Source organism: Callithrix jacchus, chromosome 18 (genome assembly GCF_049354715.1).
Source record: "Callithrix jacchus isolate 240 chromosome 18, calJac240_pri, whole genome shotgun sequence".
NCBI lineage: Eukaryota > Metazoa > Chordata > Mammalia > Primates > Cebidae > Callithrix > Callithrix jacchus.
The window spans coordinates 19,739,588-19,767,117 of record NC_133519.1 but is presented as its reverse complement, the minus strand read 5'-3'; the positions used below and the strand labels follow the sequence as shown (position 1 = coordinate 19,767,117).

Below are 27,530 nucleotides of genomic sequence, written 5' to 3'. Positions count from 1 at the left end.
TATGCAGCCAGCGAGGATGTCCTTCCAGGCTTCCAGACCACAGGCAGGTGACAGGCCCCCTCCTCGTGCCCTGCGCATGCCCACACCTCCCTCTTTACTCGTGGTGTGTCATTTGTGGCAGTTTTCTGGTCTTCACAGACTGTGTAGCCAGCGTGGTCTTTTATTCCTTTCTATGTTTCCCTCAGTGATGGGCACATTATGGATGTTCCATGAGTATTTGTTAAGTGAGGGAGAACATTCTAGACATGGCTACACATTTGGCTTTATGTAAGCCTTGCACCTCTCCTCTGAGAGGATCATCTTGTCACCCCATTAGAAATGGGAAAATGGGAAAACCAGGGTGAGGGTAGGTCCCTTGTCGAGGTCACAGAGGGGCAGAGCTGGAACTTGACCTTCAACCTTTGAAGTGTAATCTATTTTGCCACAGTCACCTCCTCTTCATCCTGTTTCTCTTCTCACTTCAAGTTTCTTGGTTTCTTGTCGGGGAAGGCTTTTAGAGGTTGTGTTGCCCTGGAGGGAAGTTCCTGCTAGTCTGGAGGGTGGCTCACTGTATCTGGCCCTGCACAGCCCCTCACCTGTCAATCAAACTGGACACTGAGCTTTGGACTCAGCCAGGAACTAGGCATTAGGATTTAGCTGCTCCCATCTCTCGTCCCTACTTAGTACTTGCCTCCTCTCATAAAGGCCTGCAGGGAGGGACCTCAGCTCCCCCAGGGGCTGCTGAAAATGCACTCTGCTGATTGTGGGGAGCCCTGCTCTGCCCTTCCCTCTGCTTCTCTCCTCAGACTCTGTTGAGTTCCTGCACTCTAACACTGCCAGGTCCTCAGCATTGGACTTTCTCCCCACACCAGCAGTATTTGCTGCTGCCTCATTTAATCTGCCCTGGGCCACTAAACAGCTCATGTCTCACAGACAAGAATACCCCCTGCTGCAGAGGGAGGATTTTTTTAGGTAAGGTTTTTGCCCTCCAGGTACTCACAACCAAAATGTAGAGATAATCCTTCGCATCAGAGAAAGTGAAGGCTTATCTGCAGATGGACACCACTTTGTGCAAACAGGTAATCAGCCCTCAGAAGTGGGTGGGAAGGAGGGCTTCACAGACATGGGCAGGAGATGCTTCCTGAGAAGGTGGAATTTGAACTGGGCCTTGAAGATGAGCATGGTTTAGAGAGCACGAGGAAAGGAGAGGGCCAGAGGCTGGGGGTGGGCTCTGGGCAGAAGGGGAGGGCAGAGTGTGCAGGGATGTGGCCATGGGAAAATACCAACTAGGCTCCACAGAGGATGAGGGACAGCAGGCAGGAGTCCTTAAGGGCTGGGTGGGAAGAATGGAAAAGGAGGTTGGGGGCAGATTGTGAAGGCCTTGGAAACTGGGTTAGGTTATTCTGGACACTAGTGACTCTCAACCTCGTTTAGCACTTGGATTCTCAGAGGTGCTATCACGGTGAGCTGGGGCCCAGGAATCTGTGCTTATAACAAGCACCCCACTCAGGGTAAGTTTGTGGCTGGTGGACTGGGGGAACGCTCTGGAAGCACTGTTTGAACGGAGGGGCTGTTGTAGGTTTTAAGTGGGGGTGGGAGGACAGCAGGCAGGGCAGGTGGGGAGAGAGCAAAAAGGGAGGGGAAGCTGTTGTCTGTTGTGATGGGCCTGTGGGAGGGAGAAGGGCCTGCAGATGAAGGAAATGTCTAGTGTATCGAGAAAGGGGCAGAACTAGGAAGCTGTCTGGCTGGGGGGTGGAGAGGGCAAGGGAGGGAACTCATTTATGACTCCATTGCCAAATCCGTCATTCATTCATCAGGCATTTATTGAGCATCTACTTAGGTGCCAGGAGCTAGCGACACAGAGATGAAAGGCTTTGCCCCGACCTTAAAGAGTTCACAGAAGATGGGATATATAAACCAATAATTACAACCAGTGTGGCAAGACCAATGTCAGATGTGTGCCCTGGATGCCAGAGGACAGATTTGACCCTGCCAGGGCAAGTGGGAGGCTGGAGAGGGCTCCATGGAGGGAGTGGTACTTGAGGTGAGACTTAAGAATACAACGCATGAGGGTAGGAGTTCCGAACTCAAGCATGATTCAGACTTGAGTTCAAATCTCAGCAGTGAAACCTTGAGCAAAGTAACTTCCCTGTGCTTCAGTGTCCTCATCTGTGAAATGGGGATCAATGATAGTATCTACCTCTCAGTGTTGCCAATGAACACATGTGAAAGTTTAAATTGGGGTCGGGTGAGGTTAGCACTCAAATACTAACAATTGCTACTAAATGGCCAGGGAGAGGGAAGCCGGGAAACCTGAGTAAATGCAGGTAAAGGTGTGTTTCATCCTGGGCAATCCCCTGTTCTGACTCTCTGCTCCCAGACAGGGAGTTCCATGAGGGCATCCCCTTCATTTCTGCACCCTGAATATGGCCAAGGACAGGCTTTCGATGAGGCAAAGCCCTGCATGCATCTGTTGGATTGGACTGAATGATTCTAAAATGTCAAAGCTTAGGACTGGGAGGGCTGTGGGATGCAGGCATGGGGTCAGCGTGGAGCCAGATCCTGAATTCCTTTGGAGAAGACAGTGGGGAGTTACATTCCCACTAAGGAGAGTTGGTCACCCATAGTGGTCCATACAGGCAAGGAATGACTCACAGCCCTTCCCCCACCCGAAGACCTTTTCCTTGAGGGGAGTTTTGAGGAAGCTGGGAAAGAGGGTGGGAGGAGGTTGAGTGAAGACTGAAAAATATCCCACCTCCGGCTGGGCACAGGGGCTCATGCCTGTAATCCCAGCACTTTGGGAGGCCGAGGCGGGTGGATCATGAGGTCAAAAGATCGAGACCATCCTGGCCAATGTGGTGAAACCCCGTCTCTACTAAAAATACAAAAATTAGTTGCGTGAGGTGGCGCACGCCTGTAGTCCCAGCTACTCGAGAGGCTGAGGCAAGAGAATTGCTTGAACCCAGGAGGCGGAGGTTGCAGTGAGCCGAGATCCCACCACTGCATTCCAGCCTGGCGCCTGGCGACAGAGTGAGACTCTGTCTCAACAACAACAACAAAAATCCCACCTCCCCAAAGGGAAAAACTTGCTGCCCATGTGACCACTGGAGAACCAGTGGACTAAGAAGGTGGCGATTCTTCCCAGGTGCAGGGAAGGGTTAAGTCTGTGGCAGGCAGGTTCTCTCTACTCGCTAATCACTGGTTCACACCATATTAATTACCCAGCCACAGGGGGGAGTGCACAGGAGTAAATTAGCTGGTGAGTTCAAAGGGGCCACTTCCCACATTCCTTAATTAAGAGAGCAGCTGGCAGCCGGTGCTGCGACTCCACTCCCTGGGGCCTTTCGGCTGCATCTGCTGCACTGGTGGCTGAGGCAGGCGCAGCAGCTCCATCTGCCATGTGGAACAGCCTGCACCCACCATTAGTCCACCTTAATTCGGGCAGGGGGTGAGGGCAGGTGTTGACCACAGCCCCTCAGGCTGCTGAACCCCTAGCCGCTTGGTGTGGAGATCCAGGGTGGGGTGGAATTTGGGTGAAGCTTTGTGCCTGGGGGCAGAATGGGGCTACACTTCTCTCAGGCGGAGAGATGGAGAAGGGGAAGAAAGGTGGGGTGCCTGAGGAGCAGGGAGAGAAGGGGAGCCAGGCAGGAAAGGAGGCAGAGGCAAAGCAGCTGGCAGGAAGGAGGGGGTGTTGCATTCAGCAGGCTTTTAGGGAGCCAAAGTGGGAGCCAAAGAGGAAGGGTGTTATTGGAGTGTGGGTAGGCCTCTGGGCACTGCTTCCAGCAGGTGGTGTGATGGGGACTGAAAGGGGAAGGTAGGACCCCACCTAACCCCTGTCTTTGTGTCTGTTTTCATTTAATCTGTCAGCAGGCACCATGCCACCAGGAGCCACAACCCAAGAGGCTGCCTGGGGCAGGGGAGCCCATGTGCACCCCTCCCCGGCTAGCCAGCTTAGGCAGCAGTGCCATGACATGGCAGGAAGAGGGACTGGCGTACAGGGAGAAGACCCTGTAAGGAGCCTGCCTCTGTCACTTCTTAGAAACGCCCACTGTTGCTGAGCCTCTGCAGATGGGAAATGATTGCAAAATGGTCTTACCTCCCATGAGATGGCGCTGGCACCCCTGCGAGCCTGAGTGCCCCATTAACTTTTGTGCCTCTCTTGTCTCACTCTGGTCCTGGGGAGAAGTAGAGGGAGTGGGGTCTTCGATGAACTAGAGGCATGGTGCACACAGCTGGAGAAACCGAGGTGAGAGGGGAAAGTGAGTGGGATGGAACAGCCTGCAGGAGGCTGGATGGAAACTGTCTTTGGCTTAGGTGGGTCTGCTTCTGAGGCAAAGACACACCATCCCAGAGATCTGAAGGAAGCCTGCATAAAACAGAAAAGAGCCACACTGTGCTTTCCTGAGGCAGAAAGGGGGAACCTGAAGCTCACGCAGGCATTCATTCACTCATGGAACACCTGGATTGCCATCTCGTGCACACTAATACATCTAACAAACACAGAGCATCGAGCTGTGTAAGCCTTCTGGGGTCAAGAAATCCAGCTGATGGTGCCAGTAGTCACGATACTCCCAACAAAAGGCTCAGCCCCAATACTCGTCTGTGCCTCACGTGGGAAGGAATTCCAGCACGAGTACAACATGGGTTGTTCTTCCAGAGAAGCTGAGAAAAGGGGCCCTCTGAGCAAAGGCACAGCAAGGGATGAATGCTCCAGGAGCAGACGTGCTGTCAGCTCCAGGTTCTGCCAACCGCAGCCTCTTCAGCAGTGCAGAGGGAGATGTGAACAGGTGGCAGGAAGGACACAAAAGATCCCGGTGCTGGAGGAAAAAGCCTGGGCCTTTCTCATCTTGTACACCCTGTCAGTAGTCACTGTCGTCACGGTAGATATGAAGGACACAGAGCTATCTGGTGGACGCTTATTCAAGAATAAACCTGGAATTGAAAGAAATCCCAATGTGTTCAGTCTTCCAGGTTTAGAGAAGGGCCATGTTTCATTTTTATCGCTTGTATCTGGATTGTGTTTTCACTTACAAAACAAGGACCAGTGTCTAATCATATCTTACGCTGAAGTTGTCCAGTGAATGGGTCAGATCCCAGTCTAAGCCAGCTGCAAGACCTCAAATGCCTGAGAGGGCCACCAGAGGGCAGCCACAAGGCCTCCAGGTGGAGGCTTCTTTCTCGCTCTCGCCCTTAAGGAGCTGCTCCAGATTGCCTCTCCACCCGCAACCCAGATAGAGTTCTTTCCTCTCTCTTTACCCTGTAGGTAATGTGGCCTCATAGAACCCAGGTCCCTAAGATGAGGCAGACAAGTCACTCTGGCTGAATAAGTGTTTGCATTTAGCTTTGACTTAAAGCGAGAAGCAATGTTTCACAGCACAGAGCCTTGAGAATGTGAGGAGGCTACTGGCGGGAGTCCTGTGGCTGGCATGGCCCGTGCCTGTGGCTAGTGTGGCTGGTAGTTCTGTGTCAGGCCAGGATCGCCATGGAAAAGGGGGAGTAGGAAAGCAGCCCTCTGGCCTCCCCAGGGCACCCTTCCTCAGTGTCTGCAGGGTCTGTCTCTAGAGAATGGTGGATGTCCCATTTTTTCTTGGAGATGGCCCCAGCCCACCGGTGTCCTGCAGAGCAGAAGCAGGTTCCTGCTGTGATGACTGCGGACTAGAAATGGGGCTTTAGGGCTTGGTGGGCTGACATCAGGGAAACCAGTGAATCTGGGCTTCAGGGCTTGGTGGGCTGACAGCAGGGAAAGCAGTGAATCTGGGCTGAAGGGCTTGGTAGGCTGACATCAGGGAAAGCAGTGAATCTGGGCTGAAGGGCAGGGTGGGCTGACAGCAGGGAAAGCAGTGAATCTGGGCTGAAGGGCAGGGTGGGCTGACAGCAGGGAAACCAGTGAATCTGGGCTTCAGGGCTTGGTGGGCTGACATCAGGGAAAGCAGTGAATCTGGGCTTCAGGGCTTGGTGGGCTGACAGCAGGGAAAGCAGTGAATCTGGGCTGAAGGGCTTGGTAGGCTGACATCAGGGAAACCAGTGAATCTGGGCTTCAGGACTTGGTGGGCTGACAGCAGGGAAAGCAGTGAATCTGGGCTGAAGGGCTTGGTAGGCTGACAGCAGGGAAAGCAGTGAATCTGGGCTGAAGGGCAGGGTGGGCTGACAGCAGGGAAAGCAGTGAATCTGGGCTGAAGGGCAGGGTGGGCTGACATCAGGGAAACCAGTGAATCTGGGCTGAAGGGCTTGGTGGGCTGACAGCAGGGAAACCAGTGAATCTGGGCTTCAGGGCTTGGTGGGCTGACATCAGGGAAAGCAGTGAATCTGGGCTTCAGGGCTTGGTGGGCTGACAGCAGGGAAAGCAGTGAATCTGGGCTGAAGGGCTTGGTAGGCTGACATCAGGGAAAGCAGTGAATCTGGGCTGAAGGGCAGGGTGGGCTGACAGCAGGGAAAGCAGTGAATCTGGGCTGAAGGGCAGGGTGGGCTGACATCAGGGAAACCAGTGAATCTGGGCTGAAGGGCTTGATGGGCTGACATCAGGGAAAGCAGTGAATCTGGGCTGAAGGGCAGGGTGGGCTGACATCAGGGAAAGCAGTGAATCTGGGCTGAAGGGCTTGGTGGGCTGACTTCAGGGAAACCAGGGAATCTAGGCTGAAGGGCTTGGTGGGCTGACATCAGGGAAAGCAGTGAATCTGGGCTGAAGGGCGGGGTGGGCTGACAGCAGGGAAACCAGTGAATCTGGGCTGAAGGGCAGGGCCTCCTTTGAAATCTCTACTTTAAGTTATTGGGTTTGAGATTTTCTTTTTCTTCAATTTTCTTAGTAATTGTTCATTTGGAAAAATCCCAGCTCATTCTTTTCTAAACAAAGGGAAAAGGTTGTTTTCAGCCGTGCAAATAGAGCTGGGTGGAGAGAAGAGGTGTTACAGGCATAGAGCAAGGTGCCTCAGAGACCAGACCGATTGTGTGTGTGCGTGTGTGTGTGTGTGTGTGTGTGTAGGATAGGGCTTCTCACCTATCTGTGTTGAAGGACCTGTTTTTTATTTTTTAATTTCCAGTTCATTGCAGGCCTATACTTTTGTAGAGACATTTGAAGAAAACAACTAGATAAATGAAATTGAGAAGACATACAAAAGACAAGCTCTGATTTTTATGATTGTATTAAACAAACATAAAATTACTTTGTCAGATTGCTCTAAATGTTTCTAAAGTCTTGCTTCAATTTTTCTACTTAACTTGTCACGGACTAGTAAAAATCAATTCACAGACTGGCACGAAGCTATGACCCATACATTGAGTATTACTGCTGTGGGACAGGGAGGGGAAAGATGTGACAACTCGAGGAGTGGACCTTGGGGACATCTGGAAGGGCTGGTTCCTCCCAAGTCCCCATCATCAGTTTTCTTTCATGAGCTGTCTTGTCTATGTTTTGACTTTTTACAAGGGGGCATTATTTTATAGACGGAGTGGCAAGGACTTGGGTTCTGCTGGTACCCCCTGACTGACTAGTGAGGACCTTGAGGTTCTAGAGTAGCTGGCTTGTGCTTCTCTGTCCTCCCGGGGAGGGTGGGGGGAGTCTCTGATTATTGACAAATGGGAGAATCCCTGGGGTATTCTGGACATGGACTGGACTGGTATGAGAGAGATGAAGAGGAGGATGAGGAAGAGAAAGATGAGGACGGGGAGAGGTTGGATGTACTCCAATGAGGTCTGTATCTTCTAAGTAGACCAGTGCTTTTTAGACTTTAAACTTTAATGGGTATACTTATTGCCTGGAGATGTTATTGAGACGCAGGTTCTGATTCAGCACGTCTGGAGTTGAGTTTGAGCGTCTGCATTTCTAACGAGCTCCCAGGTGATGTCAACATGGCTGGTCCAGGGGAGATGCAAGATGCCTGCAGCTCCATGGTGCCAGGAGATCCCTGATAACACTAATGTCTCCTTCATCAGTCAGGTGGGTGGGGTCTGATGCAGTCCAGCATCTGTAAGCTGAACCTTACTTTCTCTGCTTCCAGAGCAGGGACGTATGAAGCTGGAGACAGGGTGTCAGAGGAGCAAGTATAACCAATCCATTATTGACCACTTTCAGTCATCAAGGAGGATAGACTCCTTGAACAAAGCAAATAGAACTATTAGGTGCTGCAAATCGTCGATATTGATGAACAATATGAAACCAATTGATAGACCTCTATTAACAAAAAAAACCAGATGCTGCAACCACATGACTTGTCAAACAAGTAAGGGTTAACTAGGTAACTCCACAAGCCAGGGCTCTGGGCCAGCCTCAGCTCTGTCGTTGGTAAACTGGAAGGAATCTGAACAGGAGTGGGGCTGTGTGGAAAGACAGAGCTCTCAGTGCCTGTGGGGCTCCGGCTCTGGTGTCAAGGATTCTATGACTTTGCCTGGGCCAGGCCCTTTTCTGGCTGACCTTGGTCTTGCTGAATCTCTGGGAGGCTCCTCAGCCCACTGGTCACTCATGCGCTCAGCAGCAGCTTGGAAGCTGGAAATGCATTCAGAGCTGCCCTGGGTTTAGCCCTCTGGGATGTAGAGTCATGCTCTTTCTTTTCTTTTCTCTTTTTAGTTTGAGAGGTGGGGCATATCCATTTTATGATACCCTTAATATAAAAATATTTTTACTATCATCATGTTTCCTCAGAACAAAAAATTATTCATTTAGTATTTCAAACACATGTAAGAAGGAAATGACAGGTTTCTTCCACCCACATGGGGGCTGTCACTGATAAGCCCACGGCAGTCCTGGCAGCACCCTAGGCTGTTATTGTCATTAGCCCATACTGTATTTAGCACTCACTAGAAATAGCATGCAGGTGATAGTATCCACAGCTATAGCACTACAGGAAAATGTTAAAAAACAAAACAAAATAGAAACAAAACCAACCTTATAAACTCCAAGTTCACCTAGACTGTAACTTCCCTTGTGACTTTCACAGGAAAGGACAACAGCAACAACCAGACCTCTGGGGTGTTTAAATCAATCAAATGGTGCTGCACAGCCAGGCTCTGCTCAAAGATGCCAGCGCCATCTTGAACACACCTCCATCCCTTATAACCACCTTTGGTCACTGGAGTTGCGTCTTATGTAACCAACTAGCATGCAGCATTGCAATCTTACATGATCACGTGGACAGTGAACAGTGGTCAATGTTGTCTTAAAAAAAATCAGCCTCAAAGACCACACAATCCTGAAAATCTCCCTGCAGCACCTCTCAGATAGTACTCATCAATATCCCAAGAACCGACCTTTAAGAACAAAATAGAGAGAGATTCAAAATGCTTTCCTGTTCCTCTGAGAGAACAATGTTTTGGGGTAAACCTGGTAATATTTTCTGCTGGCTAGAACCACTTGACAACAGTGCCCCTTTCATTCATTTCTTTTCCCTCTTCAACTATTGGCCTTTGGACTGAGAAAGGGGCCAGTGATGAGAAAAAACAGACAGCAAGGCAAAATTACAATGTGTTTTTTTTCTTTTTAAAATAAGTGCATACAAATACAGCTCGAAGCATTTCTGACTTGCCAAGGGCTCTGAAAGGGCAGCAGATGCTCTTTCTTTTCAGCATCAAGGTAAGCATATTCAAACGGACTGAGGACCATAAGAGAAGCGTACGTGCACACGCGCATGTACAAAGTTATGCACGAGTCATCTAATGACAGGGATGCATTCTGAGAAATGTGTTGCCAGGAAATGTCATCACTGTACAAACATCACAGTGTGTACTTACACAAAGCCAGATGGTACAGCCTGTTGCACACCTATGTTACAGGGTATAGCCTATTCTTTGTTTTTTGTTTGTTTTTCATTTTCTTTTTTTGGTATAGCCTATTACTTCTAGGCTACAAACCTGAATAATAGGCAACTATAATGCAATAATACTTTTGTAGTTAACATATCTAAACACAGAAAAGGTACAGTAAGAATACAATATAAAAGATAAAAAATTGGGAGGCCGAGGCGGGTGGATCACGAGGTCAAGAGATCGAGACCATCCTGGTCAACATGGTGAAACCCCGTCTCTACTAAAAATATAAAAAATTAGCTGGGCATGGTGGTACGTGCCTGTAATCCCAGCTACTCAGGAGGCTGAGGCAGGAGAATTGTCTGATCCCAGGAGGTGGAGGTTGCAGTGAGCTGAGATCATGCCATTGCACTCCAGCCTAGGTAACAAGAGCAAAACTCTGTCTCAAAAAAAAAAAAAAATAAATAAATAAATAAATAAAATATACCTGTATAGGACACTTACCATGAATGGAGCTTGCAGGGCTGGAGTTGCTCTGGGTGGGTCAGTGAGTGAGTGGTGCATGATCGTGAAGGCCTGGGACGTTACTGTACGCTATTGCAGGCCCTATCAACACTAAGAATTTAGTGTATGCTTAGACTACACTAAATTCATAAAAATATTTTCTTCAGGCTGGGCATGATGGCTCATGTATGTAATCCTAGTATTTTGGGAGGCCAAGGCGGGAGGATCACTTGAGGCCAGGGGTTCGAGACCAGCCTGGCAAACATGGCCAAAACCTGTCTCTACTAAAAACACAAAAATTAGTCGGGTGTGGTGGCACATGCCTGTAATCTCAGCAACTCGGGAGGCTGAGGCAGGAGAATCACTTGAACCCGGGAGGCTGAGGTTGCAGTGACCCGAGATTATGCCACTGCACTCCAGCCTGGGGGACAGAGTGAGACTCTAGGTTGCATTAACCTGAGATTGTGCCACGACACTTCAGCCTGGGAGACAGACTAAAACAAATACGTTGTACAACTATACAAAATATTTTTATATAAGTTTTTTCCATTAATTGTTTTTTAACATTTTAAACTTTTTGGTGAAATACTAAGACATAAATAAACACACACATTAGCCGAGACCTACACAGGGTCAGATCATCAATATCACTGTCTCCATCACCTCATCTTGTCCCACTGGAAGGTCTTCAGGGACAGTAACACACATGGAGCTGTCGTCTCCTGTGATAACAATGCCTCCTTCTGGATACCTCCTGGAGGACCTGCTTGAGGCTGTTTTATAGTTAACTTTTCTTTGTTTTTTAAAAAATAAGAAGAAGGAATATACTCCAAAATAATGATAAAAATTATAGTAAATTCAGGGTGAGGCATGGTGGCTCATGCCTGTAATCCCAGCACTTTGGAAGGCCAAGGCAGGTGGATCACCTGAGATCAGGAATTTGAGACCAGCCTGGCCAACATGGTGAAACCCCATCTCTATTAATAAATACAAAAATTAGCTGGGCGTGGTGGCACGTGCCTATAGTCCCAGGTATTTAGGAGGCTGAGGCAAGAGAATCGCTTGAACCCGGGAGGCAGAGGTGACAGTGAGCCAAGATCGTGCCACTGCACTCCAGACTAGGCGACAGAGCAAGACTCCATCTCAAAAAAAAAAGTTATAATAAATACATAAACCAGTAACATATTTGTTTATCATTATCAAGTATAAGCTACTATACATAATTGTATGTGCTATATTTTTATATGATAAGCTACTGTACATAATTGTATGTGCTATATATATGTATATATATATATATATATATATATATATATATATATATATATATATATTTTGAGACGGAGTTTCACTCTTGTTACCCAGGCTGGAGTGCAATGGCGCGATGTCGGCTCACTGCAACCTCCGCCTCCTGGGTTCAGGCAATTCTCCTGCCTCAGCCTCCTGAGTAGCTGGGATTACAGGCACGTGCCACCATGCCCCGCTAATTTTTTGTATTTTTAGTAGAGATGGGGTTTCCCCATGTTGACCAAGATGGTCTGGATCTCTTGACATCGTGATCCACCCACCTCGGCCTCCCAAAGTGCTGGGATTACAGGCTTGAGCCACCGCGCCTGGCCTGTATGTGCTATATTTTTATATAAGCTGCTGTACATCATTGTATGTGCTATATTTTTATATAAGCTACTGTACATCATTGTATGTGCTATATTTTTATATAAGCTACTGTACATCATTGTATGTGCTATATTTTTATATAAGCTACTGTACCTCATTGTATGTGCTACATTTTTATATAAGCTATTGTACATCATTGTATGTGCTATATTTTTATGACTAGCGCGCTGTACCTCATTTGTACCAGCATCACCACAAGCACGTGAGAAATGTGCTGTGCTGTGATGTTAAGGCAGCCATGATATCACTAAGCAGTGGGAAGTTTTCAACTCCATTATACTCTGCTGGGACCACTGTTGTGTGTGCAGTCCGTCATTGACTGAAATGTGATGTGGCACATGACTGTTTCATATATATATCCTGGTTACAGTGGTGGAGGGGATGATTACATATATTGGGGGCAACTGACTCTAACACATGCTTGCATGGAAAGAAAACATCTATGGCTTCTGTGTCCAGTGTCACTGCTTGAACTTAAGTGTGTCTGTTGGTGGGGGCATCTCCCTTTCCACTCCATTGCTTGGTCTTCTGCTATGAAGAGAACTCAGGGTTCAGTTTCTCCTGGTCAGGAAAAGGGCTCAAGGGCTCTGTGATGCTGGGCTTGGGAACTGAAGGACCCACAAAAAGAGGCAAGGAGCCCACTGTCCTCCCAGGGAGCACTGGAGACTGGGAATGGGTGTGTGTTGACAGGAAAACACCATCACTAGCAGAGAACCTCCTCAGAGTCACCAAGGGGATCGCAGAGGGTCCTGCTTCTTATATTCATCTCCTTGGATGAAACCTCACTGGGCTGCAGGCATCTCACCTCTGCATAGATGACACAGAACAGTCCTGTGAAAGAGTCGGCTCAGGATGAGGAGGCAGATGTAAGACAGAGGGTGAGAAAGGAACAGGGATCCCAGCTCACCTTTCTTCCCGCGGTGAACTCAGCAGGCTTGGCTGTGGGGAAAGAGCGCACTCAGGTCAGGTCTCTGCACCACAGCGAGTACCTCTCCTTCCCACCCATCCTGGCTGGCTGTCTTCTTCTGGAGAGCCAGGGAACCCAGCGGGAGAGATTCCTTTTACTCCTCCTCAACCTTGAATTGGGAGGCCTGGGTTGTAGTTCCAGTTGTACTACACACCAGTGGTGTGACCTCAGGTCCTGGGCAACCTGCCCTCAGTAAAGAGATTCCTTGGTTGTTCATTTCCCTACTGCCATTTGCAGAAAGGAGCAGAAACCCTAGGCCAATTCACGCCATTTTTGCAGACTAGCAATTGAAATAGCAGAGCAGGTAAGACATTAAAACAACAGCAATAACAAAATTCCCTGTTTTTGAACATCTATTACATGTAGGCAATTTTTAAGGGTTGTTTCTAGAACCTGGGTTCCATTGCTAACAACTTATAGTAATCTTGCAGAGCAGGCATTGTCTCTCCTTTATAGTTTAGGCTCAGAGAGGGCCCTTGACTTGCTGAGTACACAGTGAGTAAGTACATAAAGTCAGGTTTCAAACTCAGTTCTGAGACTCAGAAACACACACTCTTCCCATGATGCCATGTGGCCTATTTCTCTGTTAAAGGACCAGCCTTTCCCTCATCTCTGTGACCTGGCTCCGGTAACTGTGGCTGGAGTTCATGGTCTTCTTGACTCCATCTTATTGTGGGGACTGGCCTGTTGAGACTTAGACTCTGGAGCAAAGGAAGATTGCATCATTTTTTAAAAATATTTTCTTGTCCTTCCCAGTGTTTCGGAAAGGGCAAAAAACTCTGCAGTTATCCTGGTAACAGTGGTGGAGGAGACGATGCTGAGAATGGGATGAATGTAGTGGTCCTAGAGGTATTTGTGGTGAGTGTGCTATGGAGGAGGAGATGGTGGTGGTGGTCATTGATGATGGTGTGAAGGCGGAGGTGATAGTGAAGGAGGAGATGGGGTGGTGGTCATGGTAGCACTGAAGATGGTGTGAAGGCGGCGATGGTGTGAAGGAGGAGATGGTGGTGGTGGTCGTGGTAGCACTGATGATGGTGTGAAGGCGGAGGTGGTAGTGAAGGAGGAGATGATGGTGGTGGTCGTGGTAGCACTGATGATGGTGTGAAGGCGGAGGTGGTAGTGAAGGAGGAGATGGTGGTGGTGGTCCTGGTAGCACTGATGATGGTGTGAAGGCGGAGGTGGTGTGAAGGAGGAGATGGTGGTGGTGGTCCTGGTAGCACTGATGATGGTGTGAAGGCGGAGGTGGTAGTGAAGGAGGAAATGGTGGTGGTGGTTGTGGTAGCACTGATGATGGTGTGAAGGCAGAGATGGTAGTGAAGGAGGAGATGGTGGTGGTGGTCCTGGTAGCATTGATGATGGTGTGAAGGCGGAGGTGGTAGTGAAGGAGGAGATGATGGTGGTGGTCGTGGTAGCATTGATGATGGTGTGAAGGCGGAGGTGGTAGTGAAGGAGGAGATGATGGTGGTGGTCGTGGTAGCATTGATGATATGGTGAAGGCAGAGATGGTAGTGAAGGAGGAGATGGTGGTGGTGGTCCTGGTAGCACTGATGATGGTGTGAAGGCCGAGGTGATGTGAAGGAGGAGATGGTGGTAACAATGATGGAGGTAAATACGATGGTCTTGCTGATGGTGGCGGTGGTGGTCACAGTAATGACAGTAATGGTAAGGTGGCAATGAGAGTTGCAGTGATACTTTCATCATAGGTCCAAAAGTTCTGTTCGGAAAGGTATCAAGTTTGGCCCGAGATCACTCACCTCCACTCCTCTTTGAGGTTCCATGCACCGCAGAGTAGATGACACCTTCATTTTTCTCTTCCTGGTGATGCACTGGAGAAGGAATGAGGCTTAAAGAGGATCCACCTGACTCTCCCACCTCACGCCATAAGTGTCCTGAAGACATGGAGAGAAGCCTATCTGGGCTCTGTCATGGTGATAAGTGGCAATGGGGGTTGGTCACTAACGTGGGGGTAGCCATCATGCAGGAGGAGTCTGGACCCCTTAGCAATTTTTTGCAGCTTCCCTAGCCCTGATATGGTTTAAACCACAGGTTGACCAACTTTTTCTGTCAAAAAGGCAGTAAATATTTTTGGCTTTGTGAGCTGTACAGTCTCTGTCACAATGATTCAACTCTGTAGTATGAAAGCTCTCATACAAAATAAACAAATGGGCATGTCCGCGTTATAGTAAAACTTTATCTACAAAAATAGGCAGTGAGCTGGGTTTGGACCATGGGCCGTAAAGTTGCCAACCCTTGGTCCAAACCTTCCCTGCCGCATCTCCTGCAGCCCTGGCTCCCTTCCCACCTCCCTCTCTCACCACCAGCTCCACAGCGCTCCCTCATCACGCCCTCCTAGAAGCTGTTTGTTTTCCTTTCCCAGATGATTCCAATTCCTGAGACTCAGGGCTCAGGAACTGGAGTCATCTGGGGAGAGCTTCCTTTTTCTTACTGCCCTTAAGAAGCTCTTGGCCCACATGGGCAAAGCGCCATCCTGCTGGAAGTCCTTATCATTGGCATATAGTGGGCACTGCTCCACACCTGGAGCTGTGGGTGGTATCTGGGATGGAAAGGGTCCTAGGAGATACAAAGGCACAATTCACTGGGCATCTCTTAGAAGGCAGGTGGGACAGGGGACAGGAAAGCTGTGAGCAAGAATGGCAGAGAGGATGCTGGAAGTTTGAGGCTGGTTTGATTAGGAGGGCTGATTCACAGGTCTAGACGTGGTTGATTTTTATGGGATGTTTCCTTTAAAAAATACCCTAGATGGCTCCTTGGGAATCACAAACTAGGAGGAAGTAAGGTCAGCAAGAATGGATCACATTTTTGCAAGGAGAGGGCCTAGGCTTACCAGCAAGAATGGATCACATTTTTGCAAGGAGAGGGCCTAGGCTTACCAGTCAGGCCACTTTTCTGAAGGAAGAAAAAATAATAACTTTGACCATAGGCCAGGCAATCCAAATAAAACATAATCTTCCTAGTAAAGAGCCTACCAGTGACCAGCACATAGATTTCAAAAACACCCTGCTTTCTAATTCTTTGGTGTCTAATGTTCTTCACAAGCATCTTGCAAAGGTTGATACTTTTACATCCATTTCATAGATGAGGTGACTGAGGCTGGGAGAGGCGACTTCTTTTAAGGTCATGGTAAGTGGTGGAGACAGAATCTTAATCCAGGTTTCATGCCTTTTCTCCATTAGTACACTGCCTCTGAAACAGCAGGTGGTTTCATACCTTCAAAGGTAACTCCTGGGATAGGCATTGGGTCACATGTAGATTTTAGGACACTTGGTTCATGCCTGGTGCCCAAAAAATACTTACTACTCTAACAGCTGGAAAGCATCAGAATCACTGGGTAGAATATGTGGAAATGGCTTGCTTCTTCTATAAAATCAGGAGGGCATTTATGGACACCTAGACAGATCCCTGATGATTAAGCATTCTCCAATGCTCATTTGTCAGGGCTGAGAAATGAGCCCAGTTTCTGAGTCTCCATTCGATGAAGAGTTCCATGAGTTTGGCAGACTTTTGTTTTATGCGATGTATGACAACAGGTAGTAAAAGGAACACTTTTAAACAAGCACAGCAGAACCTGTATGTGCTACTTTGAAGTGGACCCCTTGCACGGCCATATCCTCATTCTCATTCCAGTAACACCATCCTTGGTCAAATGTTCTAAAAATTGACTTTGGACACCTCATCTGTTGACTGTCTTTGAGGGCAGTATATTTCTGTTTGTTGAAGAATGGCTTTGCTATCTGGAAATGGTTTGAGACTCTCAGAACTGGGTGTGGAGAATAAGGCTATTGATCTGGCTGTTTTTCCTGTGTAGCTATAGATTTGGACCTGAAAGTGACTTTCTGAGCAATATTCTAAAGAATATTTTGTGTGCCCGACATTCTGAGATATTAAGATCACCACCAGCCGTCCTGTTTGCATGGGAGATGGGCTCCTTGGTAAAATGGAGCCCATCTGCTCAGGATTGGTTGTGAGGGTATATAATCTCTACATCAAGAGGATGCTCTTTTGTTCCCTGTGAAAGGCATCTTCTTCTTGAGGATCTTTCACTAGTGACCACACTTTCACCACCTTGTCCGGGGCTGGAGAGGGAGAAAGTTGTGCTACGTTACCCTGCCTTTAATGCTTTGACTCAGAGGTGAGTGGACAGAAACAGAAATGCCTGTGTTACTGAGGCCATTTGGAGGAGGCTTTATGAGACACAATGACATACAACTCACAGATCTTACTGTCAAAAAGGCAGTAAATATTTTTGGCTTTGTGAGCTGTATAGTCTCTGTCACAATGATTCAACTCTGTAGTATGAAAGCTCTCATACAAAATAAACAAATGAGCATGTCCGCGTTATAGTAAAACTTTATCTACAAAAATAGGCAGTGTGCTGGGTTTGGTTCCCTACTCCAGCTGCCTCCCCAATAGCTCTGACACCCAGTCTTCCCATGATGCCATGTGGCCTATTTCTCTTAAAGGACCAGTCTTTCCTCCATCTCTGCCACCTGACTCTGATAGCTGTGGCTGAAGCTCATGGTCTTCTTGACTCCATCTTACTTTGGGGACTGGCCTGTTTAGACCTTGACTCTGGAGCAAAGGAAGATTGCATCGTTGGGAGGAGGTTTTATTAGACACAATGACATACAACTCACAGATCTTTGGTTTGTGGTTCCCTACTCCAGCTACCTCCCCAATAGCTCTGGGCCTCCTCTCCTTTTTCCCCACTAGGAAGGGATACCTTAGAGCAAACCTAGCCTGTGTTGAATCCAGAGGCAAGACTAGTGAGAAGGGTGGGGATAGGAAGTGGTATGGACAGAAGACTACAAATTCACAAGGGGAGAGGAAGTTGAAGTCTCGTCCAAGCCCCCACTAGGCGCCTGGTGAGGCGGGGTGTTGGGACTAGGGATGAGGAGCGACCCTTTCAGCTACCCTGATGAATGCAGAAAGGAATGCTTTGAACATATGACTGGGTGGTCTTCCTTAATTAGCAGGCTGGCCCAGCTCCTGGAAAGCTCATCCCAAATTTCTCAGCAGAGGGGGCTGCAAACTTAAATAAGCAAATAGCTTTGGAGGTCTATGAGAGCAATGACCTTTGTCCTAGACAAGTAGAAAAGAAAAACACTGCCCTGCAGAGGAGGAAGTGGGGTTTATCTGAATCTCTGTAGGCTTATTTGAAACCCTAGGAATGAAATGACACCAGATAGCTCTGGCACTGGTAGCCATTCCTTACATGTGCCTGAGGCGAGCAAAGGTTAGAGTTGGAATAAACACGTAACCATTTGTGAATGAAAGCCAACATTCATTCTTAATTATCACGACTGAGACAGGAAGAAGAAGAGAGTCTGGAATATGTCATTTGTCTGATTGTTTTCCTCCACATCAGAATTTTAGCCAACCTTTTTCTTTTCGGTGACTTTGATTACAAGAGTTAGAGAACGCACAGAGGAGAAAGGGCAGCCTGGGAACCTGCTGGTGTGATCTGCTCAGATTAGAATGAGAATTTACTGAGCACCCACTATGTGCCACTCTAATACATGAGGTGTTAGATAAATGCTCTTCATTAACTTAAACCCTTTCAGTATCCCTGGAGAGGAAGCTGATTTAGTGAGTCTTATAGTGAACTGGCTCAAGGCTATGGAACTAAAGGTACTGCTGGGGCCAGGCCGTTGCTCAGTCTTGTTGATCGTATTTCCTTTGTGATAGTTAATATCCTTTGCACACTCTGCCACAGTAAAGTACTGTACAACGTGAGTGTGTGTGAGTGAGCCTGTACATATGCACTGTAATTCTGTCTTCTTTCTCCTCTGCTAAGCAGACCAGAGCTCTGCTAGCCACAGATTGTCTTTCTAATGTAAAGGACATTGACATGCATCATGTTTGGCTTGTAGTAATTCATCGGTTTATGTTCTGTTCATGCCTGACTGTGTGGTCGTGTTTGTGAGCATCTCCGGATGACTGCCAGCATGTGAGTGAGTGCATGTGTGTGTGTGTATGTTTTGGAAGCATTAACTGTCCTTCCATGTGCCCCTCTGTGTGACACAGGGAGAGAAGTCCCTCCTCCCACCCCGCACCCAGAAGAGAGTGGCTGGTCCTGTCAGACTCTGGCTTTTCAAAGGTTAGGCAGGTAGCTAAGAAAGCCAAGGAGAGTTACTGACCAGCTTTTCTCTGAGGTCTCAAATAAACCAGAAGTGCGGCAGCAATGACCATCATGCCAAGCAGGCTCGCAGGCAGCCAAGGAACCAGCCGGTTGCTGCCTGTGGGAGTAGACAAGGCTTGAGAACCTGGGAGTGGGGAGAGGAAGGTGGCCATGAGCACTGAGGATAAAATTCAGAAATGCATTCCAGCCTGGAACAGGAGGCAGAATGACTGGTATTGGGGGAGCCGTCTGGCTGGGAGGAGCCTTGTAGGTGGGCATGAGGGATGGCTCAGGCGATGTCAGCAAGGATGACAGTGACACCGTGAGTGACCATGTTACTGCTCCCCCCCAATGATGCTTCCCACTCCCCATGGACTTCAGTATTTCCCTGCCAGGCTCAGGGGACAGATGGACCAATTAGGGTCCACGCTTGGTCATGCAGTGGCTGCCATGGCACTGTGCCAGGCATGGTGGGAGGTACACAGAGGGTGAGATCTGACCCTGTCAGCTTGCTGGGGCTCAAAGCTCTGTTGGAGGACAAAACACACCCTTCAGAGAGAGCTTCTTGGGCTCACTCCTCTCTCTGGAGACTCTGTTCTCAGCCTTGCAGGAGTAGTTCCCAGCATCGTGCTCTGACTTCACTGCGAAGAGGAGGGAGGCGGTTCCACCACAGGGAGCTGAGTGGTTCCCCACAATCTTCTCATCAAGGTAGAATGAATACCGGATCGGAGGGGAGCCCCTCTGGGCCTCGCAGAAGAGCTGCACTACGTCCCCCACAGCAGGGTCAGTGGGCCCATGGTGCAGAGTGAGCACAGGGCGGGACACAGGAGCTGGGACATATATGGGGTGGGAGGCTTAGCTTGACCACCCAGGACCCTGGCTTCCACCTCTCCCAGGGACCCTTCTCCCAACTCCCTTCCTCCCAGGGGGTCCCACTGCCTGATGCCCAGACCCCTGGGGGCGTCTCACTGCACTCGTGCACTTACCCTGCACTCTGACCTCCAGCTGGGGGCTCTGCTTCTGGACCTGGCCACCCTCAGGGGCCGCCTCACACCAGTAAAGCCCAGAGTCTCCACCCTTGACTCCTGGGATGCAGAGTTCTGGGTGGGGGCCCCTGTCCTGGAAGGTGCGGCAGTCCTTGTGGAAGGACAAGAGGAGCCTCAATGCTGACCTCAGGGGGTACAGCTTTGTCTGACATCTCAGGGTCACCAGGCTCCCCTCTCGGGGCTCAGGAGAGGGGACGGCACTCAGCTCCGGAGGTGGGAACAACTCTGGGGAGATGCAGGCCCAGGGCTCAGGAGGCAAGTCCAGGGTGATGAAGCCCCAGGAGGCTGAGGCCTGAGCTTCTACTCATCCCAGGCTGCAGCCCGGGGTTCCTGATGGGAGGCAGTTTCATCCCCAGGACCTGTCCTCTTGTCCTCACCCACAAGCTCTGAATTGACTCCCTCACAGCCAGTGGGGGCCTTCGAGGTCCTCTAGTCCACACAGGCGAAGGGTGAGCCTGGACTGGTCCATCCTCTTCCCAGCACCCCCTCCCAGGGATCTCCCTGCTCCTTCTCCTGGTTCCAGATGTGTCCCATGGTAGGGAGGGAGACATTCATACAACATCTTGGGAAACCTCAGGGCCCCACACATTGGCCCAGCATGAGGGGCAGCCAGAGACAACGGTCCTGCCCAGAGAGCTACTGACCTCTAGAGACAGGACCCCTGAGTGGTACCTCCTGCCCCACAAACTCCCAAGCTGGTGACTCACCTTGGACTTGAACCATGGCAGCCTCTGAAGTTTATGTGAATGTCTGTGGAATATACATCACCTGCCCGTTGCAGCGGTACTGGCCATGGCTCTGCACTGTTGCTGCTCCCATGGACAGAGCCTGCTTTCCTTAGAGAAATGAAGGACTTTCCCATCTTTGTAGAAATTCACCTGAGACAGTGGTGCATTCTTCCATCCCTGACATTGCAGAGTCAGGGCCTTTCCTTCAAATACAGGGTTTGGCCAGGCTTGGAGGTACAGCCAGGCTGTGAGACACAGAAACAGGGAAACCCTGGAGCAGCAGGTCCCATGGGTCACTTCTCTCCCTCTGTCCCCCAGCCTAAGGCCTCTGCTGGGGATGGAGGCCCTTGGATGGCACCGGTGCATTGTCTCTGTCTCCAGTCCTTCATGCCGGCCAGGGCAGGGCAGGACTGGACTTCCTTCACTCCCTCTCCTTCCTTTCCTTCTTTCCTTCCTTTTCCCTCTTTCTCTTTATTCCTTTCCCTTCCCCTCCCATTCTCTGTGTCTTCTCTCTGGGTTTCTTCCTACCCACCCTCCTTGTCTTCTTTCTATCGCACTTTCCTGTCTGCCTTGGCAAGCTCGGCTTAATTGCATTCATCCTGTTCGTTGTCTTGCCTCATTCCTCCTGCCTCAATTCCCTCCAGCCTGGACTAACTTCTCATCCTCTGGCTACCTAGTGTGACACTTTCTTCAGCCTTCACTTCTGATAATAGTGGCATCTCTGTCCACCAGAAAGCAGTTGGTAAGGAGTGTTGGAGGTGTCACAGCCTTAGCTGTCTCCTTCCTGCCTTCCTCATTGGGTTTTCTGAGGCCCAGACTCCATCTCCCCACTCAGCAGGGTTTCAGCTTCCACCACTGTCACGGAAGGGATCTGTTCTCTCTGTCACTATTCCTGAAATGTATTCTGTGCCCTGATGTGAGCAGAAGAGCTCCCAGGGATCCACCCTCACCTGCACAGCAGCAGCAGCATCATCTCTTTGATAAGCCAGACACCCCCGTTCCCAGACAGCCTTCTGAACAGGCCTGATGGCCTGAGAGTAATGAGGAGTAAGCAGTTAGGGAGCCCCGGAACATCCTGCTCTTGCCTGGATCTTCCAGATCCTTAGAACCCACTCTCCTCACCCTGAAAGTGATGATGCTCACTGCATTACTAAATGGTAAGCTTTGCTCCCACAGCTGCTTTTTCTAGCAGCACTAAGTGTTGGTTTGAATTCTGTTCCCCTGGAGTCACAGAGCATATCCTTGGAGGTCAAGATTTCATAGATGAGAATTTTTCCTATTTGACAGAAAGCTCCACGGAGGTCAGTGGGACAGAATGGGGTGGAGGGAAGGGGATCCGAGGAAGGAAGGAGAAGACTGATCAGCAGACAAAGGTGCCTGCTTCTCTGAACATAAAAGGAAGGAACGGAGTCCCGGTATTGTTGAGTTGAGAATATAGGAGCTTCAGATCCACATGGAGAAAAGACAGAGGCTATAGTCACTTTTAAGGAAATAGAATAGAGGTCTAGAACCCCACTGCTGAGGCTTGGGTCACCCTAGGACTGCCCTTGGCCTTAGACTAGTGGAGTTCCAGGTTTCTCCTCTTCCTGGGAACAGGCCAAGATCCCTGAGGAAGAGGCCTACTCTGGTGCCGCTCTGCAGATGTTCCTGGGGGACCCCATGGCACTGTCCTGCTCCCATCCAGTAAGTTTTGGCTCATAGACATACTTTGAGCTAGAAGAGACATGGACAACACTTACCAGTTTTCCCAACACAGGGAACTACAAGAGAACAAGTAACACAACTAGGTTAAGTAGCAAAAAGAACTTTCTGACAGGGAGCCTGTTACTTCAGCAATGGGGACTTACACCCATTCAACCAACCACCCAAACATCCAACCACTCAGCCACCAAACCACCCACCCACCCACCCACACAACCTTCTAACCACCCATCATATAGCCACTCAACCACCAAGCAACGCAGCCATCAAGCATCCAACTGTCCATCTATACAGCCACCCAACCACTCAGCCATCTAGACATCCCAGCAACCAATCACCCAACCCTCAACCATCCAACCACTTAACCACCCAGCCACCTACCCATCCCATCATCCAACCACCCAACCATCCAATCACCCAACCACTCAACCATCTAACCATTTAACCACCCAGCCACCTAGCCATTCCATCATCCAACCACCCAACCACTCAGACACCCAGCCACCCAGCCTCCCAGCCACCCAACCACCCAGCTCTTAACCACTCAGCGTCTAAGGTAAATCTCCCTAGAACTCTTTGCCCTATATAGATTGAATGCTGCCTTCTCAGACAGATCTTCCCTGGGATCTCAATCAAAATAATTTTCCCCAATCACTAAAATGATGCCCCATTATATTATCATCAAAGCACTTATCCCTATTTGAATTTATCTTATTCCTTAAATTGCCTACATGTTATCCCTTGTCTCTCTGCCTGGAATGTAAGCCCCATAGTAGTGGCGACTCTGCCTATCTTACTCATTGCCATATTTTCTACGCCTAGGACCTGTGCCTGGAATATAGTCTGTGTTCAGTAAGCATCTGCTGAATAAATACATGAATGCTTTTCTTTGAATCCACTTGTATGGGGTGGGAAGCAAAAAGTAGAAAACACAGGACTAGACTCTTGCACAAATGTGCCTGAGGGTCCTGCCACCAATATCTACAGGAGAACCCATACAGTAAGGGCAGAACCTGATTCCTGTGGTCTTATCTGTCCACGGAGCTCTGGTGAAAAGAGTATGGAAGTGATCAGACTGAGGAGGCAAAGCTCCCTGAAAGAGTAATCTTTAAAAGATGTGAGACATTGTCAGGCTGCATGGATGAATGAGAGAACTACAGACAAGCCAGATGCACCCCACAACATGCTTGCATCTTCTATGTGCTGCATTTATGCTTTTTTTTTTTTTTTTTTTTTTTTTTGAGACGGAGTTTTGCTCTTGTTACCCAGGCTGGAGTGCAATGGCGCAATCTCGGCTCACCGCAACCTCCGCCTCCTGGGCTCAGGCAATTCTCCTGCCTCAGCCTCCCGGGTAGCTGGGATTACAGGCACGCGCCACCATGCCCAGCTAATTTTTTGTATTTTTAGTAGAGACGGGGTTTCACCACGTTGACCAGGATGGTCTTGATCTCTTGACCTTGTGATCCACCCGTCTCGGCCTCCCAAAGTGCTGGGATTACAGGCGTGAGCCACCGCGCCCGGCCCTGCATTTATGCTTTTAAATGAGTGAATGTGTGAGGAGAATAGGTGGCCTGGGAAGAGAGACCAACTTACAAAATGATGACAGATATGGCTTAGATAGGTTTGAATAGCCCAAGCAATGGAAGACCCTAAATTGAAGGGCATAGTTGGATACGAAGCAGTGAAGGATATTCTGGACTTTGGGGCAAGGGGTGAAACAATGAATGAATGTAGGGCTGAGGGCAGTGAGTCCAGCCAATCCTCACACATTTACTTGTGTCCTTCATTGCTGACACATCCTAGGTATTTTGCATAACACCAAAAAAATGCAAGATTGGCTTTGGGAGGGGTGGGTGAAAACCCTCCAAGGGCAGATGTTTGGCTGTGCCACATGGTGTCATCTTTACTTTCTACACTGCTTTGGACACAGATGGAATCTTTCAGCTCAATTCTCTATTCAGCTCAGGGTCAGCTCAGTCATAAGTTCTCAAGAGTGTACAGAACAATGAGTCTTTTCCTTATCATTCCCCTATCTATGAGCTTGGTGTAGTGGAAAGTATGCAGAATTTGGAATCAGATGACCTGGACTTGAGTCTTGAATTTCATTCTTTCTGTATGACCTTGAACAAGTTGTCTAAATTCCAGAGCCTTCAATATCTCATTCTGTCATATCACATAATGGAAATAATAATAGTCATTTTTTTTTTTTACAGTGTAGTTGTGAAGGTTATATTGACCCACTGCCTGGGAAAGTGGTTACTACATTAACTGAAAGCAGAAAGAAGGCCTGACCCCAGAGTGACGGAGACCTTTCTCTGTAGTTATGTCTTCTTTCCCTCCCCCTCCTCACCAGAAAACAATTTTGCAGCTACAAAGTGCTAAACTAACAGGGTTGAGGCTACCGAAACCAGAAACAAGAGAGAAGGCACTCAGGAAGCATAGATGCACTTAAAATGAGCTCATGCCCCCAAATCCCAATGACTTGCTGCTCATGATACTGTAAGATTTTGGAGGCGGGATTACAAAATTGCCTCCTGTAATCAAAACAAGCAGCCAACTGGGAACATACACAGTGGGTGACACCTGCTCACAGCAGTTCCTGCAATGAGGGCCGGGAACCTCTGCCAGCTATATGCTGAAGATGAGGTGACAGTGTGTTGAGGTGGCCAAGAGTTACTGTCAAATCAAATTGTATAATAGAGCTGAATAATGAAGGCAGCAGCCTCTCCCCGCCCCACCAACTCTGGGAGCAGGATAATTTCCTCTTAGAGTGGCTGGGGCATTGAGAGATATTTATCTGGGAATCATGCAACAGAGGAGGTAACCAAAATACTTGGTGGGCTAATCTTAAAAGAAGGGAGAGACTTATTCTGAGTCACTTTATAGGACAGAAATGGAAACTAGAGGCATCAGGGAGGCAGATTTGAGCTCAACACGAAGAACTATCTTACCACTGAGATCTACCACTGTGGGACATGCTGCCGTGCCAGGCTGCAGCAGCCACATTGCTGGGAGGGTTGTATGGGACTCTGTGACACACTCCCGTGGATGCTGTGTGAATATGCGGGGCCAGGCTCCAGTCGCAGGACGGAAGTTGTCTAATGTTCAGCGCAGAAGAAAATGAAGACTCAGAAGAAAATTTCCCAAATGTTAAATACATATTTAGAATTCATCCAGGTTCCAGCATGTTTAGTGTAGGGGTTTCTAGCCTCCTGGAGCCCTGACAGCCGATAACAGTAATAGCCACCAACTTATTGTGACCACATCCTGCTCTAGAGAGCAGAAATAGCAGCTCTACACTCGCAGTACGGGAAATGTTCCTACACACCCAGCCCCAGGGCCTGTGTTTTAGGCTGTTTTTCCCTGAGCATCAAGTGGGGCCACATTTGCAGGTGCTGGGTTCTCCATTACGCGGTGCACCAGTCAGCTGGTCACTGACTCCCTTCTCTCCTCCTTCTCTGTCTGGCATCCCTGTCCTGGGTTCCATGCTGGGATAGTCACAGACTGTATCTAGATGAATTTGCAAGGCAGTGCCAACTGCCCCGGGAGCCTTTTGCCTGGAGTATGTCCAGGCACTAGGCCATCCCGCCCCTGCCTCAGTGTGAGCATTACACCTTTTCATTTGTCCAAATGCCCACCCAGAGAACAAACAGAGTAGCATGCTATGCTGGAGAAGGGACAGGCATTTTCCTCACAGGGTCAAATTCTCAAAAAGTCTGTTCAGGAAGAGGTTATATTTAGGGACAGTTATGCTTTTCCAGTTCAATGAAAACAAACAGCAAACAAGCCATTAGGATCAAGAATTAAACAAACAGTAGGTCCACTTGGAAACTATAAAGTGAAACAAAATATATGCGCAAATTATTTCTTTTAGATATAAGGGAGGTACACTGGCTGAGACTGAGCTGGATCTGGGGCAGCCCAGTGACCCTCCCGTGCAATCCTCTACCCTTAGACCAGCTCCTTCAGTTACAAGTAACCTGCATGAGGAGAAATGAAGAGAAGAGAGACCTGGCTGGGATGACGGATTTGATTCTTCAAACCAGTCCGTGGATCTGAAATAGCTCCCAACAGAGAGAAGATGTAGGCAGAAGAGAGACTGTCAGTTTGAAAAGGTCTTTGGTTGCTCAGAGCACAGGCCTTTCAACCAGGTGAGAAGTCTGGCCATTGTTAACTGGTTCTAAGAAAACGCTGAGGCTCCATAAAAATATGTCACCCTGTAAGATTCCACCTCCCGTCGCTAAGCAAAATGCTAGGGACTGTTTTCCCTCATTTCCCTGACCCCTGCCCTGTTGCCCCCAGCAGCCTCTTTCCCTTCTGTAACCTCAATTTCTTTTTGAGGCAACTCTGATGAGTGTTTTAACCCGATGTCATAAGGTAGAAATGTCATTGGGATGTAAGGGGGCCTTGTAATGTGTTTTTCTGCCTCCCTAATTTATCTCTGACACATCGAAGGTCTGCCCTGCCAAGAACCCAGGACAATTGAATAGGAGACACTGGGGAGACCCTCGTATCCCAGTGCCCATCTCTCCCGAACATGCCCAGGTGCACCCACCTGTCTTGAGCTCCAGTCACAATCCCACTGGAATTGGGAAAGGGATGATGAGGAACTTGGTGTCTCAGGGATGACTTATAATCCTTAGTGCTCTGGGAGGGGATGCCCATGCTCGGTGACTTACCGAAGAGCAGCACAGCCGTCCAGAGCAGCATGGGGCCTGTCCCGGCACAGAGGAGGGAACACAAGTCAGATTCAGGCAGGGGCAAAGCTGGCAGAGAGCAACCAGGCCTCAGGCCCGAAGGTTGGGTGGGTGGCCTGAGCTGGGTGGTACAACAGCTTGATAGTTGAAAAGGAAGTGGGAAAGAAACTTAAAAAGCTCTAATTGGTGTTTCCTCTTTGGTTGAAGAAGTATTACATGAGTACATTTACTTGAATGTGAAGCACGAAGGAGTCAGTAAATCACTAATAAATCCCTGACATTTTCTGTGGCTTCAACAAGCCCATGCCAGGGAACCGGGATGGACCATGGCTATGGGACACCTCCATTAGAAAGATC

At 48.9% G+C, this 27,530-nt stretch overlaps 1 protein-coding gene across 1 annotated transcript; it reads right to left on the bottom strand.

The window, feature by feature from the left end:
- Positions 1-11,752: 11,752 nt before the first annotated feature.
- Positions 11,753-22,654, bottom strand: FCRL6 (Fc receptor like 6). The gene is given in 8 exon segments (XM_035279144.3): positions 11,753-12,702; positions 12,803-12,834; positions 14,617-14,751; positions 19,021-19,146; positions 19,550-19,831; positions 19,988-20,272; positions 20,755-20,880; positions 20,883-22,654. Coding segments are annotated over 8 exon segments (1,251 nt in total). The 5' UTR covers positions 21,142-22,654; the 3' UTR covers positions 11,753-12,696.
- Between the last annotated feature and the right edge of the window lie 4,876 nt (positions 22,655-27,530).